Here is an 18,499-nt window from a genome sequence, read left to right as displayed (position 1 = left end):
TAGGTGACTGTCCAGACTGACAGCTGTCTCTGTCTACCCTGCAAGACTCCCGAAAGTTGCTTGCATCTTTCTCCCAGATCTCAGGTAATATTATATCCTTCTGAGGTCTTTGATGTGGTTGAAGACTAGATAGTTATAATTTCCTTAGTTATAATAAAAGATAAGTTAGATATAAAACCTTAGACTCACAAATATAAGATAGATAGGATATCTTGTTTAATATTGTAACTGTAATTCTTGCTTAATAATTGTTTTGTTATATGTAATTTTACTATGTAAAAGTTAAAACCTTCCTTTAAAAAACAGAAAGAAAAGGGAAAGTGCTGTGGATATTGCTCTGTGTAAATAAAATGCTGATTGGCTAGTAGCCAGGCAGGAAGTATAGGCGGGACAAACAGAGAAGAGAATTCTGGGAACAGGAAGGCTGAAGTGGAGAGATGCCGCCATGACAAGCGAGATGTAAGGTACTTGTGAGCTATGAGCCATGTGGCAACTTATAGATAAACAGAAATGGGTTAATTTAAGATATTAGAAGTGGATAACAAGAAGCCTGCCACGGCCATACAGTTTATAAGCGTTTGAGTGATTATTTTATATGTGGGTTGTGGGTCCACAGGGGCTTGGTGGCACCTGGAGAGAAGATCTCCTACTACACTAAACTAATAAAGGAAACAGGTGCCTTAAAATAATCTGTCTCTGATAAAGCTTATCTCAGGCAAAAATTAAAAGCATGTTCCAAATCTTTCTCTCTCTCTCTCTCTCTCTCTCTCTCTCTCTCTCTCTCTCTCTAACAATAATCAATATAAGCAGAGTACTAAAGCATTGAAATAATATGGTCACCAGCTTTTAAATTTCCCATGGCTGCTTCTCAATATGTTAAAACATTTTTCTGAGCTCCAGAAAAATCCACCTGGACAGGTCAGCAAGTTCCGGAATCAGCTTAAATCCAGCTAGGCAGGTTGGATCTGCTTCAGATAGTTGCAACCCAAACTTTCCTGGTCTCAGGACTCCCTCTTTCACCCTGGGGACCTCCCAAAAGGAAAATAATAATAATAATAATAATAATAATAATAATAATAATTCCTTTTTCTGAGCTTTTTCTCTATTTCACCAGCATCCTGTCAGACACAAGTAGCCAGAGTCCCAGACCGAGAGGGATGATGGACAGGTCTGAGGCAGCAGACAATAGCCTACCATCCCAGGATGTCCACCATTCCAGGATATCTGTCTACCTCAGAAGCCCCCTTCCCAACTCCCTACCCCCCAAGAGTCAACCTGTAGTGGGTAGCCATTCCAGCCTTGGCTTCGAAGTTCCAACCACCCTTGAGGCTTCAGTAATGGTCACGCCTACAAGGCGGGGCTAAGAGAGGATGCTGAAGACCCAGGATCAAGAGGAGAGGCTTCTCTTGGTTCCAGGACCCTGGACGCTGGAGGTAGGACAAGCAGAGTTCTCCAGAGAACACTGCCAGATTGTGCCATACCTTTCCCAGACCCTGCAACCTATCCCTTCATTTGTAAGCTACCCCACAAAATAAACCCCCCTTTTAACTATGTGGAGTGGCCTTAATAATTTCACCAATATCAACCAAGTCAGCTGGAAGCAGTTTTTCAGGGAAATGACACCCTATTCCTGTTCATCCACTTTTTTCTAATATGAAAAATGTCTAGTGTGTTAGGATTCTACTCTCTCCTCCAGCTGCATAACTGCACATGTGCAGTTCAGTAGCTAAGTAAGGGGTTTTACATCTTACATCTGTGGTGGTATTGTGTTCCCTGAAATATTGTGTGTTCCCCGAAATAAACTATCTGGGGTCAGAGAACAGGACTGGCCACAATATTAAACATGAAGATAGGCAGTGGTAGCACATGCCTTTAATCCTAGCATTTCAGAGACAGAAATACCTCCGGATCTCTGAGTTCAAGGCCACATTAGAAACAGCCAGGCAGGGTGACATTCGTCTTTAATCCCAGAAATCCAGCCTTTAATCCCAGGGAGTGATGGCAGAAAGAGAAAGATATGTAATGTGTGAAGACCAGAAACTAGAAGCATTTGGCTGGTTCAGCATTTGGCTGGTTAAGCTTTTAGGCTTTGGAGCAACACAGTTCAGCTGAGATTCATTCTGGATGAGGACTCAGAAGCTTGTAATCTGATGAAACAAGACCAGCTGAGGAACTGGCGAGGTGAGGTAGCTGTGGCTTGTTCTGTCTCTCTGATCTTCCAGCAGTCACCCCAATAACTGGCCTTGGGTTTGATTTTATTAATAAGAAATTATTTTTTGAGCTGAGGATTGAACCCAGGGCCTTGCACTTGCTAGGCAAGCACTCACTGAGCTAAATCCCCAACCCATTAATAAGAACTGTTAAGATTCCTGCAACATACATCATTTGAGCACTGCATGATTACATAATGCGTGTGGTATGGTCACGCAATCTGTACATGTGTGGTGTAGCTCCATAAGCCCACATGTGCATGTGCAGGGAAATCCTTAAAAAGCTAGTCCCAGACTTCTCCCCCCTCTTCTACTCTCCCTGCTACTCTCTCTCTCTCTCTCTCCTGCACATGTCTTTTACAGGTCTGGTCACTCTCTTCTCCCCCCACCAATAAAGCTCTGATACTGTTTTTTTTTTGTGCCTTGTGACATGTCCTCACAGAGTAACAGTACCACATTTAAAATCAACCGGGAGGCTTACTCCTTTTTTGTCTTCCCTTTGAGTGCCAACATTACCCTTACAAGTCCAATATTACACTTACAAGACCTTTAAATGACCTTCCATCTGGTTTGGTACTGTCTCAGAGGTATGCCTTGCTCATAGCTCATTGAGGTCCAGAATTCTAAGTGACCCCTTGAATTCCCTTCTCTATAGCAACTAGTTCATTAAACATACACACACAATGTCACCACTTCCCCACCTAAACTTTTCAGTGCTTCCCTCAAACTCTGATCCCTCAAAGCTGATCTTCTTGGCTATGCATGCAGTTCAGTTGGTATAGTACTTGCCTAGCATGACCAAAGTCTTGAGTTATATTCTCCACATTGCATAAAACTCATCATGCCTATAATCCCTGTACTCTAGAGGGGCAGGCAAGGGAGTTAGAAGCTCAAGGCCATTTCCTCATCCTGCCAATCTTGGGCATTCTCTAATCTTACAACTTTAAGCCATTTATCTTATAACTTGCTCTTTATCTTTCCCATACTCTTTCCTCTTAACACAGAGAACCATTCTAAGCATCTTTCATTGGTTCATGTGTTTTCTGGAACCACCACTGCTTTTCTGTGATTCCTAACTTCATGTTGCTGGTGCATGCCTAAACCATTTTACTTGCATTTCTTCAGTGTGGTCTTGCCCTCCATATATATGCAACTTCACGTGCCATAAACAGGTCTAACTTGGCAGAGGTTTCTTGGGCTGTTTACTGTTTTCAATTGCTGCTCAATAAATACTGACTCAGGGAAACCCCACAGAGTAATTTGATAATTTAGACTCCCATATGGTTTTGCCACCTTGAAAGAGTGTTGAGACAATCCTTGACGTTCTTCATAGGTAAGTGGGACTTCATAGGCAGGAGACACTCAGAATTAGGTTCTTCATCTAAAAAACTAGGTATAATAACAACCACGTTCTCAATCTTTTCAATATTGAAGTAAATGCTTCCTAGAGATCATTCACCGTCACCAACCTCTGACTTCCAAAGTGGCTACCTTGAAATGCCGTTTTACTGAGAGGCAGACTGAGCTTCCTAGCCGGCCAATCTATTCAAGCTCTTAGGTTCCTAACGGTGCCACGTGAGAGAACCACTCTCCCTTCTTGGCTTAGGAAAGACGCGGAACCCAACAGTCTGGGTGCTGCAGAAGCCGGACTTTGGATGGGGCTTCTCTGAAAAATGGCCTCGGCTGACTTCCGGTAGAAGCACGGACGCGCGGTTCCTTGAAACTACAACTCCCAGTAGTCCTCGCGTTGCTCCCTGGTCGACTCCGGGGGGTGCGGCCGCCATTGTCCGCTGCCGGCTTAAGGCCTTCTTCTGGACCTCAGGGGTGCCGATGTCGTTGTCGAGATACAGGCGGGTCTTGGGAACGGTCACACAGAAGCGGCGCCTGCAGTCGGGGCTGGCTCAGTGCCGGGGTGCGTCGGGAGCCTTCTCTTTTCTCGCCGACTCGGTGCCCTAGTTGGCCTCGACCCTCAGGCTCCGGGGTCTGGGTGCCGGGTTCCTTCAGGCTGGGAAAGGCCGGCCCGAGTGAGCCGAGTAAGCCAGGCCTGGGACGTTGTCCCCGTGCAGGACGGAAGCCAGACGCCCAGTGCAGCAGCCCCAAGCCAGCTAAGTCGCCCCGCAGGGTCGGGACCGGGGGCTGCGAGCCAGGTAAGGCGGGCAGCTCGCTGGAGAGACCCGGTTGCGGAGGCCAGGAAACGCAGTAGCGGCCAGCAAGCTCTTACTCCTTCCCTTCCAAGCAAAGATGCCTGAACGCAGGCGTCCAGCCTATCTTGGGAACGGCCCGGGTTCTTTTAAACTTGAAGTGACACGGAGGTGTGTGTGGCGTGTGGTGTGCGTGTGCGTGCAGGGTTCTTGCAACTTGCTTGCCTTGAGTTTTGGCTCAAATCCTGGGGTATCCAAGTCTCTGTGAGCGTGCAACTGGTTAGTACCAAATATCTCTCCGCGAGGTTCCGAGTCTCACACAAAGACCCGGCATCTGTGCATTTGTAGAGTCTGACTCTGGACTTTTGTCTCTGACGCTACTCCAGGAGGAGACCGATAGTAAGATAGGCGTGAGTCTGAAAAGTCTTGTAAGTGGTTTTTGTTGTTTGGCTTTAACATTTGCATAACGATCACACTTTATCCTAAAGTGTGGGATTCAGTGGATTTGTTGTATAAACTGTGTGCAGCTGTAAACCCCCGCCCCCATTACAGAACTTTTAATTACCCTCTCCCCTGCCCCCCAGGACCCCCTGGCACACATTTAGGAGTCACTTGGTTTCTCCCTTCCTCCAGCTTTAGGACATTAATGTATGAGCATTGTATGCAGGTTTTTCAGCTTTTTTTTTTTTTTTTTTGGTTACATCAACCGAAGAGTTCCATCTAAGTGGAATGACTCTTGGTAATGGAATGACATACACATTTTCACTCTTAACCAGGATTGGTCACCTACCCCACGCCCCTCCCAATCCCGCTCTATGGCATTCATTTCGCTCCAGTTTTGTTCTTTTTCTTGTGTGTGTCTGTGTTGACTATGAGGTTGTTGTTGGGTCTCCATCTTGGCTTTACAGACAGGGTTTCTTACTGACCTATCTGATTTCATTCTATTGATTGGTCAGAAATCCCCAGGGATCCTCTTGTCTCTGCTTTCCCAGTGCTGGTATTACTTGCTGTCCACTCACTGCACCAGGCACATCTGTTTAACATGTGGAACTCAGATCCTCTTGCTTATGGCAAGCTCATCTCTCTAACTCTTCTCTTTTATGTTTGAAATGTAAATTACATTTAAAAGAATCATGCTTCTCAGAGGTCTTTTGTTACCTTTGTGGGTGGGTTCTCTTTGTTCTCACTGGCTCTTGTGTGAGAAAGGACCAATTTTGTCTTTTTTTTTTTTTTCCACTTTGTCTCTAGGTTGGTAATTTCAGTGCTGGGCAGAACCCTGGTTGATTAATCTTCAGGGATGGCAGCCATCAACCCATGGCCTTCCTGGGGTGAGTCCATATCTTGATTTTTCTGTATCTTCCTTACAACAGATTTCTTGTCACTGTAGGTCAGGGCTGAGAGGGGACTGCTGGCTTTGGGAGATAATAGAAGGTCTAGTTGTCTCAGTACAAAATTAGAACTGATTAGGGGTTAAGGGGACATTAAATCATAAAAGACAGCATAAATATTGTATATTTAAAAGTCTGCTTCTGGAAAGGGCCTCTATGAGATATTCCAGTAGTTTATGGGACTCATATAATACATGCAGTCAATTTTTTTTTTTTTTTACTTCTCCTGTGTTTTTCACCTTTAGTATTGTATTTCATTTATATAACATTGATCTGTTTTTTTAATTTATATTTTTATTACATATACAGTGTTGTTGCCTGCATATATACCTGCATGCCAGAAGAGAGCACCAGACCTCATTATAAATGGTTGTGAGCTCCCATAGTGGTTGATGGAAATTGAACTCAAGACCCATGGAAGAGCAGCCAGTGCTCTTAACCTCTGAGCCATCTCTCTAGCCCCATTGATTTTTTTTTTTAAACAATGTTAATAGTGCTATGTGATTGTTTTATCTTTAAGATTTCACATAGCTATTTAGGCAGTATCCTATGTACATAAAAAGCTGATAATGTTGCATCTTATCAGATACTTATTGAGCCATTTAAAGGGTTCTGTTTTTAATTGTCTTGTTGTTAAATCATATTCCATAGGTAGGTGTATTTCCTGTACAAATGGCAGGTTGTGTTGGATTTGTTATATGCCCTTGTGTTATGCAATAATCTTTTTGTACATTGTGAAGCTGTGTCTTTGCCAAGGTGCCTTCTGATTTGTTTAATAAAAGAGCTGACTGGTGGGTAGCTAGACATAGGTATAAGCGGACAGCCAGACAGTAGACCCTGGGAGGAAGAAGGGCAGAGTCTTGGGAGTCAGAGGAGATACCATGAGATGCAGAGCATGCAGGATGAGAAGTATGTACATGAGGTAAGTGAGCCTTGGAGCATGCAGGATGAGAAGTATGTACATGAGGTAAATGAACCTTGGAGCAGCACATAGATTGATAGAAATGGGTTAATTTTAGTTATAAGAGCTAGTTAAAAAATGATCCTAAGCTATTGGCTGAGCATTTATTAAGTCCCTGAATGGTTATTTGGGAGCAGCTGCTAAGACACAGAGAAACTCTACCTACACCCTTGGACTCTGTATAGGACTCTGCTCCTTTTTTCTTTTGTTACCTTTAGTCACTGGGCTTTAGTCACAGTCATAACCTGATCCTTCTCTGCAGGTACTCTCATGGAGCAGTCTTGGGGGATGGCAGCTGCTGACTCTGCTGTTTCCTGGGGTGAGTCACCAACCTGTACCCTGAACTGTGTTGTCTGCTGTGTAATATCTTCTTCCTTCAGGGATCTGCCGTAGCTAGGGTCAGAGCTGGTGACCCAGTAGTTCTTTAGAACAGGAGCTTGTAGTCCATCTCTCACTCTACAGAAAGAATAAAGAGGGGTCAGAAAACTGTTTTCTGGTAAAGTGGATAAAGTAATGATGACATCTCTAGGACAGATAACATGAGAATTAGTGTCTAGACACTTAGGGCTTAGACCCAGAAAGGCTGTGAAAAGTACTTCTCAGGGATGGTGCCTCATAGCATAGGTCAGTGAGGAGTCACATGTTGTCACCTTCTCTGAGTCCCATTTCCTTCATCTAAGTAGCTTTCTTCCTTACCTGGGATGGTAGGAGCAAAGGCAGGGCATAGCCTTCCTCATTTCCATAGGGTACATGAACTTCTGACAGGAAGAGGTGCCTCTATGACTTCTTTTTTCTTTCCTAGCTCTGTGCCCTCAGGATCCAGCATGGTACATAGAGGGAAGCCCTGAGGACAAGGGAAGAAGGGTGGCTGGGCTCCTAGCAGCCCAAGTCCAGGTGAGATGGCACTTCTGCTTTTTCTTTGTTTGTTTGTTTGTTTGTTTGTTTTTTTAAAGATTTATTTATTTATTATGTATACAGTATTCTGTCTGCATGTATCCCTGCCGACCAGAAGAGGGCACCAGACCTCATTTCAGGTGGTTGTCAGCCACCATGAGGTTGCTGGGAATTGAACTTAGGACCTTTGGAAGAGCAGACGGTGCTCCTAACTGCTGACTCATCTCTCCAGCCCCTCTGCTTTTTCTTGAAAGGTCACTGCGTTCCCAAAGGATGAGTGTCCAGGCTTTCTCGGCTACCCTCGTTGATGTGGTTCTTAATGTTCAGCAGCAAGAGCATAGGTCGAGGAGGCAGTCAGTTAGCAGTTCCTGAATGAGGTAGGGGAATCCAGTCAGTTCTCCATGATACAGAGCTTTGCTGTTGCTCTGCCTGTCCACAGAGCTGAGGTACAAACTATGTCATCACTGGTTTGGGAGAGATGAACAATAGCCATTTGACTGGCAGCTCCTATCCCTTTACCTCCTGTTCTTAACTCATGTACTCAGAACCAGATTCAGGCTGATGTTGTGTAGTATACTCCGTGCTTGCTGTGAGAACAAGAACAGATGTGAGCCTTTACCCTGAGGACCTAACAGGCTACTTTCCAAGGTGGTTCACTCAGGTAATGACACTTCACAGCTTTCTTGGGGCTACACATGCTCTATAGGATACAAGAAGCCCAAGACATGGAGGGAAGCCTCTTGTAGCTCAGTCCACTGATATCTTGGGAGAAGAGACAGAGTCTGCATAGAGGTCAGTAGGGGTACAGGATTGTGGAGGCGAAGCTTATCTTGAATAAGTCAAGAGGTAAAAGGAAGGCATCAGATAGGTGTGTCCTGATAAGCAGGGGTCTGGCCTGCCTGTTGCTCCACAGGTGTGCTTGAGAGCCGGGGTGTACTGTATGACTGGTGTCTGCATGCAGACTGATTTTAGGTAGGAGAGGCTAGGAAGAACCCAGGTGGGCTTGCATGCCTGCTGCAGAGCTAGGAGCCTCAGAATTGTTGGCAGCAGGAGGCACTGTGATCCAGAATGTGGCTGGAAAGGTGTGTGGAGTGGAGAGGTCATGAGAGGCAGGCTGCTGTCAGAGAGCTGCAAGGGGTTTGGGGACTATGAGAGCACCTAGGGCAGCTCCCCAGAGAGAGGACAGGAGGACAGTAGTGTTGTGTGGCAGTAGTGCCACTGCTTTCCCTTCTTGCCTGGGCTCTTCATCAGAAGCAGCCACTTGTCTTTTTTTTTTTTTCTTTTAAAGAATATAATAACTGTTGAGATATCTACATACTAGAAAGTTGATCTACATCCTTAAAAAGTTGTACAGTTCACTGGTTTTTAATATAGTCACAGAATGGTGCTTCCAACCTTTAATTCTGGAGCATGTTTATCACCCCAAGAAGAAATCTTGTATCTATTAGTAGTCACTTTCTTTCTCCCTACTTCCAGTCCCAGCAACCACTAATGAATTCTCCCACTCTGGACTTGCCTCTTCTGGGTATTTAAGTTAAATGGAATCATAACATATGACATTTTGAACCTGTTTCTTTCTCTTGACGTATTTTAAGAATTATTAAATTAAAAAGCCTTTTAAAAATTACATTTATTTATTTTTGTATGTGTGTGGGTATACCAATGGAGGTGTGCTTGAGGGTCTGAGAACAACTTTGAAGAGTTGATTGTTTCTTTCCATCAAATGGGTCCCAAAGATTGAATTTAAATTGTCAGGTTGGGTACAAAGTGCCTTTACTCACGGAGCTATCTTACCAACGTCTCCCCCTCTTAAAAGATTTATTTATTAATAACAAAAGTTTTTTATTTATGTGTATGGTTGTATGTCTGTACACTCTGGTCCATTGGTAGAGCAGCCAGTGCTCTTAATTACTGAGCTATCTCCCCAGCCTCTTAAAAATTATTTTTAGAGAGAAAGACAGAGAGAGAGAGAGAGAGAGAGAGAGAGAGAGAGAGAGAGAGAGAAAGAGAGAGAGAGAGGGGGGGGGAGGAGAGAGAGAGAGAAAGAGGAGTGTGTGTGTGTGTGTGTGTGTGTGTGTGTGTGTACACCCAGGTACCAAAGGGTGCCAGTGGAGGGTGTTGAGTCCTCTGTAGCTGGAGTTAAAGGTATTTGTGAGTTTTTGTGAGTTGTCCGATATGGATGCTGGGATCAGAACCTTGGTCTTCATGATAGAAGAGCAAGTGTATTTAAATGCTAAAGTGTGTTTAAACACTAAGCATCTTGCCAGCCTCCATGCATCAGTTCATATTTCAAAATGCTGTAGAGTTTTTTTTCATGGTTCAGGCACAGTTATTTTTTTGTTTGTTTGCTTGTTTGTTTTCAGTTTCTTAAATCTTGAAGTTTCTGAATGATAATTTTTAGAAATTAATTTTTTTAAAACTTAGTCAAATTTGCACTTATTCCTTTTACTCCCTGCTATGAAAGGTAGGAAAAAGTAGTTTGAATATTTTGGTCTTTTACTTGTAAGTTAAAATAATGAAGCAATGAATCAAGCAAAGATGAGATACTAAGATTGAAATGTTTTAAAGTAACATCTCTATTTAACTTTATGCCTTCCCTCAAATTAAAAAGAAAATAATAAAACCTCCTACAGTTTCAAAGCTGACAGGTGAGCTGCATTGAATGTGTGCTGTCACCACATGGCAGTACCGCTGTCCCCAAGAAGCAGAAGGGCCTGGATGGAGTGATGCAGGGTGATGGTTATCTGGCATCAGAACTTTGGTGGCCAAGGCTCACTGCTGTCACAATGTGAACACCATTTTTCAAATCCTATAACAAAATCACCAGCAGTGAAGATAGGCTAAGATAGATGGGTCCCGAGTAAGTGTCAGAGGAACAGAGTTAGCTAGATCAAATGCTACGAAGAAGCCTGAATAATCACTGTGCTGTACTCAATGGTTCTTACATGAGAGTTTCTGAAAATGACTAGTTATTGCTGAGAAAAATAAAACAATTAAAATAACAACACCTTGTAATGTCTGAAGAGTTGTGATTTCTTAGAACATGCTTCTGACCCTCTCCCCAGGTCATTGCTTTGGAATTCTCCCTGTTGGAAACTTGGACTTGGATTTTGATTGTTTTTGTTTTTGAGATCAGGTCTCACTGTGTAGTCCTGATTAGCCTGGAACTTGCTATATAGACCAGACTGACCTTGAACTCAGAGAGATTCCCCTGCCTCCCAAGTGCTGGGTTTATAGGCATTCATACCTATCATCATGGCCAGCTATGACTTTTTAATTAAGCAAGATCTTGAACCCAGTGGACCTGCTGTCCCCATATGGCTCTTTCTAAGTTAAATAATTACTGAAATAAAGCATTTACCTGGTGGAAATATCAAAAGCTGCCATCTCTCAGCTGAATTCATTCTTGGAAATACATCAGTAAAATTTCATCCAGCCCGACCCTAGATCCTGTTCATTCAAGAAATAGGGGAAATAATATTAATGAAATATCCCAGTTTGCTTGAAAATTTCCACCAAAATAGGAAATGATCTCTGTATTGATCCACTGAGAATTTCTGCATGACAATATATTATGCTTGGCAAACACGAGTGGTGTGTACTAATCATTCATGTGTGAAGGTTGACTTTTTGTTTTTTCTGCAAAGAGCTTGTGTTAAACTACCAGGGATGGTAGTGCGTGCCTATAATCACAGCACTTTGGAGGCAGGAGAACTATGAGTTTGAGGCCCTGTCTTAAAAAAAAGTGGTTGGGGCTGGAGACCTGGCTCCATGCTTAAGAGCACTTACTGCTCTTCAGAGTACCTGAGTTTGATTCCCAGCATCCATAATAGATGGTCCACATCTACATGTGACTTAAGCTCCAGAGCATTTCTGGATCTGGCTGGCACTGGCACACAGTGGCATACATTCACACAGGCACACATGCATAAATAAAAATAAATATTAGTCCCTAAACAACAACAACAAACACACGACTGGCTGGTAAGATGGTTCAGCAGGTGGAGTGCTTACCATCCAACAATACTTGGTGGATAGAGAGAACTGACTCCACAAATGTGCCATGGCATATGTCCCATATCATACACAATAATAATAAAAAATTAAAAATGTAAAATAGCCCCAAACAAAATAAAAAGTATTAATAATGAAAGGCCATTTGGGAGGCCTTATGAATGCTCAGGTTCCATGAAGGAGTTCAGATTATTAGCAGTCTTTCTAGGAAGAAAGCTAAGACCTAGCATATCAGCCTTAGGCCCATGGTTTAAATGTGTGGTGAGTGTATAAACACCCTAGAAGTGTTTTAGTATGCCTGGGTAGAGGCACATGGTGCATACAAAGTAGTATATGCAAGAATGTAAGAATTTGAGTTAGACATCTCTGCAAGTCTTTTCACCATATAGAAAATATAAACTGGGCCTGTGAGCGTTACCTGTGTTCAGCAGTCCCACCCTAGTGCCTCAGGCAACACTGAACCCTGCATTTCCTCCTTACTCTTGGTGGTGAGAACATCATTGGAAACTGATGCCTACTGCATAGTATCACTTTCAGCTTCTGTGTTTTTCATTTGCAGTTCTAGACAAAAGATGTTTGTCTTCTTACCTATCCCTGAGGTTGGGCCTCCTGTGGTTCTGTGACCCCTACATGGTATATTCATCAGGAGGGCTCCCTATCTTTACAGACCTAGTTTGATATTTCTTTTTTAATTCTGGATTTTTTTTTTTTTTTTTGACAAGTTCTGCAATTGCAGAAAGAGTAAAGAGGAATTCAAACACCATCTCTGAACAAACAGCTCCTGTAGCCGGGTGTGGTGGCACATGCCTCAAATAATGTGACTAGAGAGGCAGAGACAGACAGATCTCTTAGGAGTTCAAGGCCAGTCTGGTTTGTATATTGAGCTCCAGGTCAACCAAGGATATACAGAGAGACCTTGTCTCAAGGAACAAATGAAAACAACAGAACCAAAACAAAAACCCTTCCCCAACAAAACCCAGGAATTGTTTTACTGTATTGGCTTTATATTCACTCTTTACATAGTCTGCAATCTGTCAGAGCAACTGAACATGGATGGATTCCTTGTATACGGAGTTCATTTTTATGTGTAGAATATATAGGCAATACAACCTATTGAAAGATTTTTGAAAATCTTTGAAAGATTTTATTTTTTTACATCTTATTTTATGTGTATAGGTGTTCTACCTGCATGCTTGTTTGTCTACCATGTGCATGCAATGCCTGTGGAGGTCAGAAGAGGGCAGTGGATCCCCTAAGATGAGTGACAGCTGGTTGTGAGCTGCCATGTGGATGCTAGGATTGAAACCATGTTCTATGCAACAGCAACCAGTGCTATTAACCCCTGAGCCTTGCCTTCAGCCCTACATGTAGTTTTGGAAAAGCCTACTTGGATAAATTTTGAGATCTGTTCTCATTGGTAGACATAAACAGGTCAGGTTGATTTTTTTTTTTTTTTTTTTTCTGTACTGTCAGGTACTGCCCTTAAGTGAATTGCAGCCTAATTGTTTTATGGATGGGCTTCTAAGCCCTCTACATCTGTCTTCCTTGCCATTTTAGCCAAAACTGCCAATGTTCCTGTTATTTCACTTTGTGTACACATGTGACTGTTGCTTATATATGACCCTAGTAGAATTTTACTGGGTCTTGGGATTTAGGGTCTATTTTTCTGATGCTAGTGTTTGTCACCATGATGGTCTCCAAATGCTGAAGCCACTACTCAGCATCCATTCTGAGAGAGAAATATCCATTTTCTTGGATCTTTGCTAACACTTAACGTCAAATCTCTCTCTGTCTCCCTCCCTCTCTCTTCTTCCCTCCCTCCCTCTCTGTCTCTCTGTCTCTCTCTCTCTGATTATTGTGAGGTCAAAAAGGTGCATTACATTAGTTTGGATGTATTTGATTGTAGCGAGGTGGTATTTTTTAGCAGGTATTTTCTTCCTTTTAGCCTCATCCTCCTTAACTCCTAGATTCCTAGCAACCACCCTTTGCATCTGGGTCTTGAATATATACGAACCATCATATATATTTGATAATATGTGTTACTGTCTATTTGTCTTGGTATCTTACCAGTTAAAATAATTACTGATGTTTTGTCAAATGTATGTCTTTGTTTATCGCTGATGGCTTTTCTATCTTTTAAGATACTCCATATTCTTTTTAAAAGTAGTTCTAATCAACTGTCTCACTTATCCAGAGGGCCTGATCCAGTTCCATGGGGGATGTTTCCACTAGTTTGGCTATTTGTCCCTGTGCTTTTTCCTATCATGGTCTCGATATCTCTTGCTCATATAATCCCTCCTCTCTCTCTCTTGCCCATTTGATTTCTGGAGCTCCACCTGGGGTTTGGCCATGGATCTCTGCATCTGCTTCCATCAGTCACTGGATGAGAGTTCTGTCATGACAGCAAGGGTGTTTGGCCAGGTGTTTGGCCATCCGATCACCAGAGTAGGTCAGTTCAGGCTTCCTCTCGACCATTGCCAGTGGTCTTTTGTGGAGGTATCTTTGTGGATTTCTGGGGACCTCTCTAGCACTCTGCTTCTTCCCATTCCCATGGGGTCTTCATTTATCATGGTATCTCTTTCCTTGTTCTCCCACTCTGTTCCTGATCCAGCTGGGACCTCCCACTCCCATAAGCTCTCTTTCCCCTGACCCTTGCCCTCCATTAACCCCCCCCCTCCAGTTTGCTCATGTAGATCTCATCCGTTTTTCTGTCATTGGGGGATCCCTGTGTCTTTTTTTGGGTCCTCTTTACTAGGTAGCCTCCCTGGAGTTGTCAGTTGCAGTCTGGTTATCCTTTGCTTTGCGTCTATTATCCACTTAATGAGTGAATACATACCATGTTTGTCTTTCTGAGTCTGGGTTACCTCACTAAGAATGATTTTTTCTAGTTCCATCCATTTGCCTGCAAACCTCATGATGTCATTGTTTTTCTCTGCTGAGTAGTATTCCATTGTGTATATGTACCACATTTTATTTATCCATTCTTCAGTTGAAGGGCATCTAGGTTGTTTCCAGGTTCTGGTTATGACAAACAATGCTGATATGAACATAGCTGAGCAAATGCCCTTGTGGTAAAATTGAGCATTCCTTGGGTATATGCCCAAGAGTGGTATAGCTGGGTCTTGAAGAAAATTGATTCCTAATTTTCTGAGAAACCACCACACTGATTTCCAAAATGGCTGTACAAGTTTGCATTCCCACCAACAGTGGAGGAGTGTTCCCCTTGCTCCACAACCTCTCCAATATAAGCTTTCTCCAGTGCTTTTGACATTCTGACAGGTATAAGGTGGTATCTCAGAGTTGTTTTGATTTGCATTTCCCTGATGATTAAGGATGTTGAGCAATTCCTTACATGTCTTTCAGCCATTTGAGCTTCTTCTGTTGAGAATTTTCTGTTTAGCTCTATAGCCCATTTTTTAATTGGACTGTTGGTTATTTTGATGTCTAATTTTTTGAGTTCTTTATATATTCTGGATATCAGCCATCTATCAGATGTAAGGTTGGTGAAGATCTTTTCCCATTCTGTAGGCTGTCATTTTGTCTTGTTGACTGTGTCCTTTGCCCTAAGTGAGACAGTTGATTAGCTTGAACTATTTAGGAGGCCCCAGGCTGTGGGATTGGGACCTGTCTTTAGTGCATGAGCTGGCTTTTTGGAACCTAGGGCCTGTGCTGAGACATTTTGCTCAGCCTTGGTATCAGGGAGGAGGGGACTGGACCTGCCTCAGCTGAACTTACCAGGCTGAGCTGAATCCCCAGGGGAGACCTTGCCTTGGAGGAGGTGGGAATGGGGGGTAAATTTGGGGGGAAGGCTGTGGGGTGGGAGGAGGGAGGACAGGGGAATCTGTGGCTGTTATGTAAAATTAAATTAATTATAAAATAAAAATTTTTAAAAAAAGGTAGTTCTAGCGCCAGGCAGTAGTGGAACACATCTTTAATCCCAGCACTCAGGAGGCAGAGCCAGGCTGATCTCTTGTGAGTTTGAGGCCAGCCTGGTCTACAGAGTGAGATCTAGGAGAGGTACCAAAATGACACAGAGAAACCCTGTCTTGAAAAACAAAAACAAAACAAAACAAAAAGTAATTCTATCCTTTATATTCTTTCTCAAGTCTTCTGCTGGATATTGGGTTTCCTACATAAACTACTGTCTGATTTTCTTCCTATGGGTCATATTCTTTGTAGAGTTGGGAGTCCAGGAATCTCTTTCTGCCACCACAGAACTCATTCTCCACTCATTTCTGTCCTGTCTCTTTTTTACAGTCTTTGAATCCTTTTCTTCTAAATAAGTCTGTCCTGAAGCTTCCTGTTCTGTTTTGTATTATAACCGCTTCAGGCTGAGAGCCCGAGAAGAGGCCTTACAGTTGTTTGAAAGCTGGCTCAGTATGGTCTCTGGATTTCTGTCTCCTTGTCCACCCTGTTGTGTCTCTACCTGTATGGCAGATGTTCCTACCTTCTATCTATCGTCATCAAGAAAGGTCTGTGGGACTTCTTGAGAGTCTTATTGGGCTACTGCCCCATAGTTTTGCCTCCTGATTGCTGCTTCCTGCTTTCCTGCCAGTTTCACTGGTTCCATGGGCCTGTGGGCTAGAATCAGTTACTTAGTTCTGCCTTCAGTTTCCTTAGTGCGAAGTGACAGGCATTCCCACCGTCTTTGCCAGACTGAAGATGTTTCTGCTCGTTAGTCAGTCTGATAACCTCCCGTACTCTTAAGCCTAGGGGACCTGTGGAAATTTTGCTCATGTGTTGAAGTGCACTGCTGCTGGTAGCACTACCTATTGGATAGAGTGGCTGGTCAAGCTGTCCTGAGCATAAGCCTTTGCCCCAGCTGTTCCCAGGCTGATTTCTCCTGTCTTTGCTTGTAGCCAGAAGTTTACTTTGGTCCTGCAGAATCTCTCCCACCTGCGTCCTACAGCTGCTTGGTCCCACACACAGGCTTATATTATTTTTAAACTATGGCCATGGCAAGCTTCTTGCTAGCTAGCTCTTATATCTTAAATTAACTCATTTCTATAAATCTATACTTTGCCACGTGGCTTGTAGCTTGCTGGTATCTTTACATCTTGCTTCTCTTGGTGGCAGGTAAGCAGCATCTCCTTGCCTCTCCTTTTTCTTCCTATCTATTTTGATTTTATGCCTGCCTCTAAGCTGCCTTGCCATAGGCCAGACAGCTTTATTTATCAACCAATCAGAGCAACACATTCACAGCATACAGAAAGACATCCACAGCACTTCCCTTTTTTCTTTTTAATCAAAAAGGAAGGCATTAACTTTAACATAGTAAAATTACATATAATAGAACAGTTATCAAGCAAGAATTAGTTATAATATTTAGTTTATTTGTATTTGACAAAATTAAAGAAAATATTTTGTCTTATATTTGTGAGTCCAAGGTTTCATATTTATCTCTTATCATAACCAAGGAAAACAATAATTATAAATATCTAGTCTTCAACTACATCAAAGACCTCAGACGGATATAGTATTACCTTAGTAAACAGGAAGAGCATTGTAAGAAACTTCCAAAAATCTAGAATGGCAAAGACAGCTGTCTGTCTGGACAGTCATCCAAAGTTTCTTTGCAACATTGGGGCATCCATATTCAGCCTACAGGCCTAGAGTCTCTCAGTCGCTTTTTCTGTGTCCTGTAGACTCTATGGCAATCTCCTCTGTGAAGCAACATTTTCCATGTTGATACAACATTTTGTCAAGCAGTCCAGGCAAGAACAGTTTCTTGCCCAAATGGCTATTTTGCCAAGAAGAAGTATGTCTTTGATGCCCATCTTTCTCTTTGAAGTAAATTGGTGCTGCCAGGAACAGATATGTCTTACTGTCCAGAAAGTCTAAAGTGGGCTGCCATTTTGTCCTATTGATGGTGTTCTTTGTCTTACAGAAGCTTTTCAGTTTGATGGGGTCCCAGATATTAATTGTTGATCTTACTGCCTATGCTATCAGTTTTCTGTACAGGAAGAAATCTCCTATGCCAGTTCATTCAAGGCTATTCTCCACTTTCTTTTCTATCAGGTTCAGTGTATCTGGACTTATGTTGAAGTCTTTGATCCACTTGTACTTGAGTTTGTGCAGGGTGATAGATATGGATCTATTTGCATTCTTTTACATGCCATCCAGTTAGACTAGCATCATTTGTTGAAGAGGCTTTCTTTCTTCCATTATATATTTCTGGCTTCTTTATCAATAATCAGGTGTCCATAGGTGTGTGGATTTATGTCTGGCTCTTTGAATCAATTCTGTTGATTAGTGTTTCTTTTTATGTCAATACCATGTGTTTTTCATTACTATAGCTCTGTAGTAGACCTTGAAATTAGGGATGGTGATACCTCTGGAAGTACAGCAAGTGCTTTTGATCACTCAGCCCTTTCTTCAGCCCCCTAATTAAAACAAACAAATGAACAAAAAACAACAAAAGATCTTTAAGTAGAAAAATAGAACATAAACTGAGGATTACCTTTACCTTTCTGTTGTTGCTGCAGCAGATTAATATAAGGTGAGGTGCTTAGAACAATTTTATTCCCTTGTTTTGAACTCAGAAGTCTACAACGGGCCTACATAGTTGGAAGTACTATCATAAATAAGCCTGTAACCTCGGCACTAAGGGAGGTGGAGGCAAGAAGATGAAGAATTGAAGACCACTGGGCGGTGGCAGCACATGCCTTTAATCCCAGCACTTGGGAGGCAGAGCCAGGCGGATCTCTGTGAGTTCAGGGCCAACCTGGGCTACAGAGCGAGTTCTAGGACAGGCACAAAGCTACACAGAGAAACCCTGTCTCAAAAACAAAACAAAACAAAACAAAAGAATTGAAGACCAGCATCAGTTACATACCTAGTTCAAGGATTGAGTTTGAGGCTAGCCTGAGCTACATAAGATCCTGTTTGAAA

The 18,499-nt window shown here is 42.7% G+C and overlaps 1 protein-coding gene across 2 annotated transcripts in view; it reads left to right on the top strand.

The window, feature by feature from the left end:
* The first annotated feature begins 3,963 nt into the window (after nucleotides 1–3,963).
* Znf606 (zinc finger protein 606) overlaps nucleotides 3,964–18,499 on the top strand; it is a 29,516-nt gene continuing 14,980 nt past the window's right edge. The window contains exons 1-4 of one of the 2 annotated variants that reach the window (XM_036189757.1): nucleotides 3,964–4,357; nucleotides 5,600–5,679; nucleotides 6,963–7,019; nucleotides 7,503–7,594. In XM_036189757.1, the coding sequence (XP_036045650.1) occupies nucleotides 5,649–5,679; nucleotides 6,963–7,019; nucleotides 7,503–7,594 (180 nt within the window). In that variant the 5' untranslated portion in view covers nucleotides 3,964–4,357; nucleotides 5,600–5,648. The remainder of the gene's footprint in view (nucleotides 4,358–5,599; nucleotides 5,680–6,962; nucleotides 7,020–7,502; nucleotides 7,595–18,499) is intronic. The other variant, XM_036189767.1, reaches the window with a different exon arrangement.

This window comes from Onychomys torridus, chromosome 1, assembly GCF_903995425.1.
Source record: "Onychomys torridus chromosome 1, mOncTor1.1, whole genome shotgun sequence".
NCBI lineage: Eukaryota > Metazoa > Chordata > Mammalia > Rodentia > Cricetidae > Onychomys > Onychomys torridus.
The sequence above is the reverse complement of the archived record's forward strand: the minus strand, read 5'-3'. Positions and strand labels throughout refer to the sequence as shown.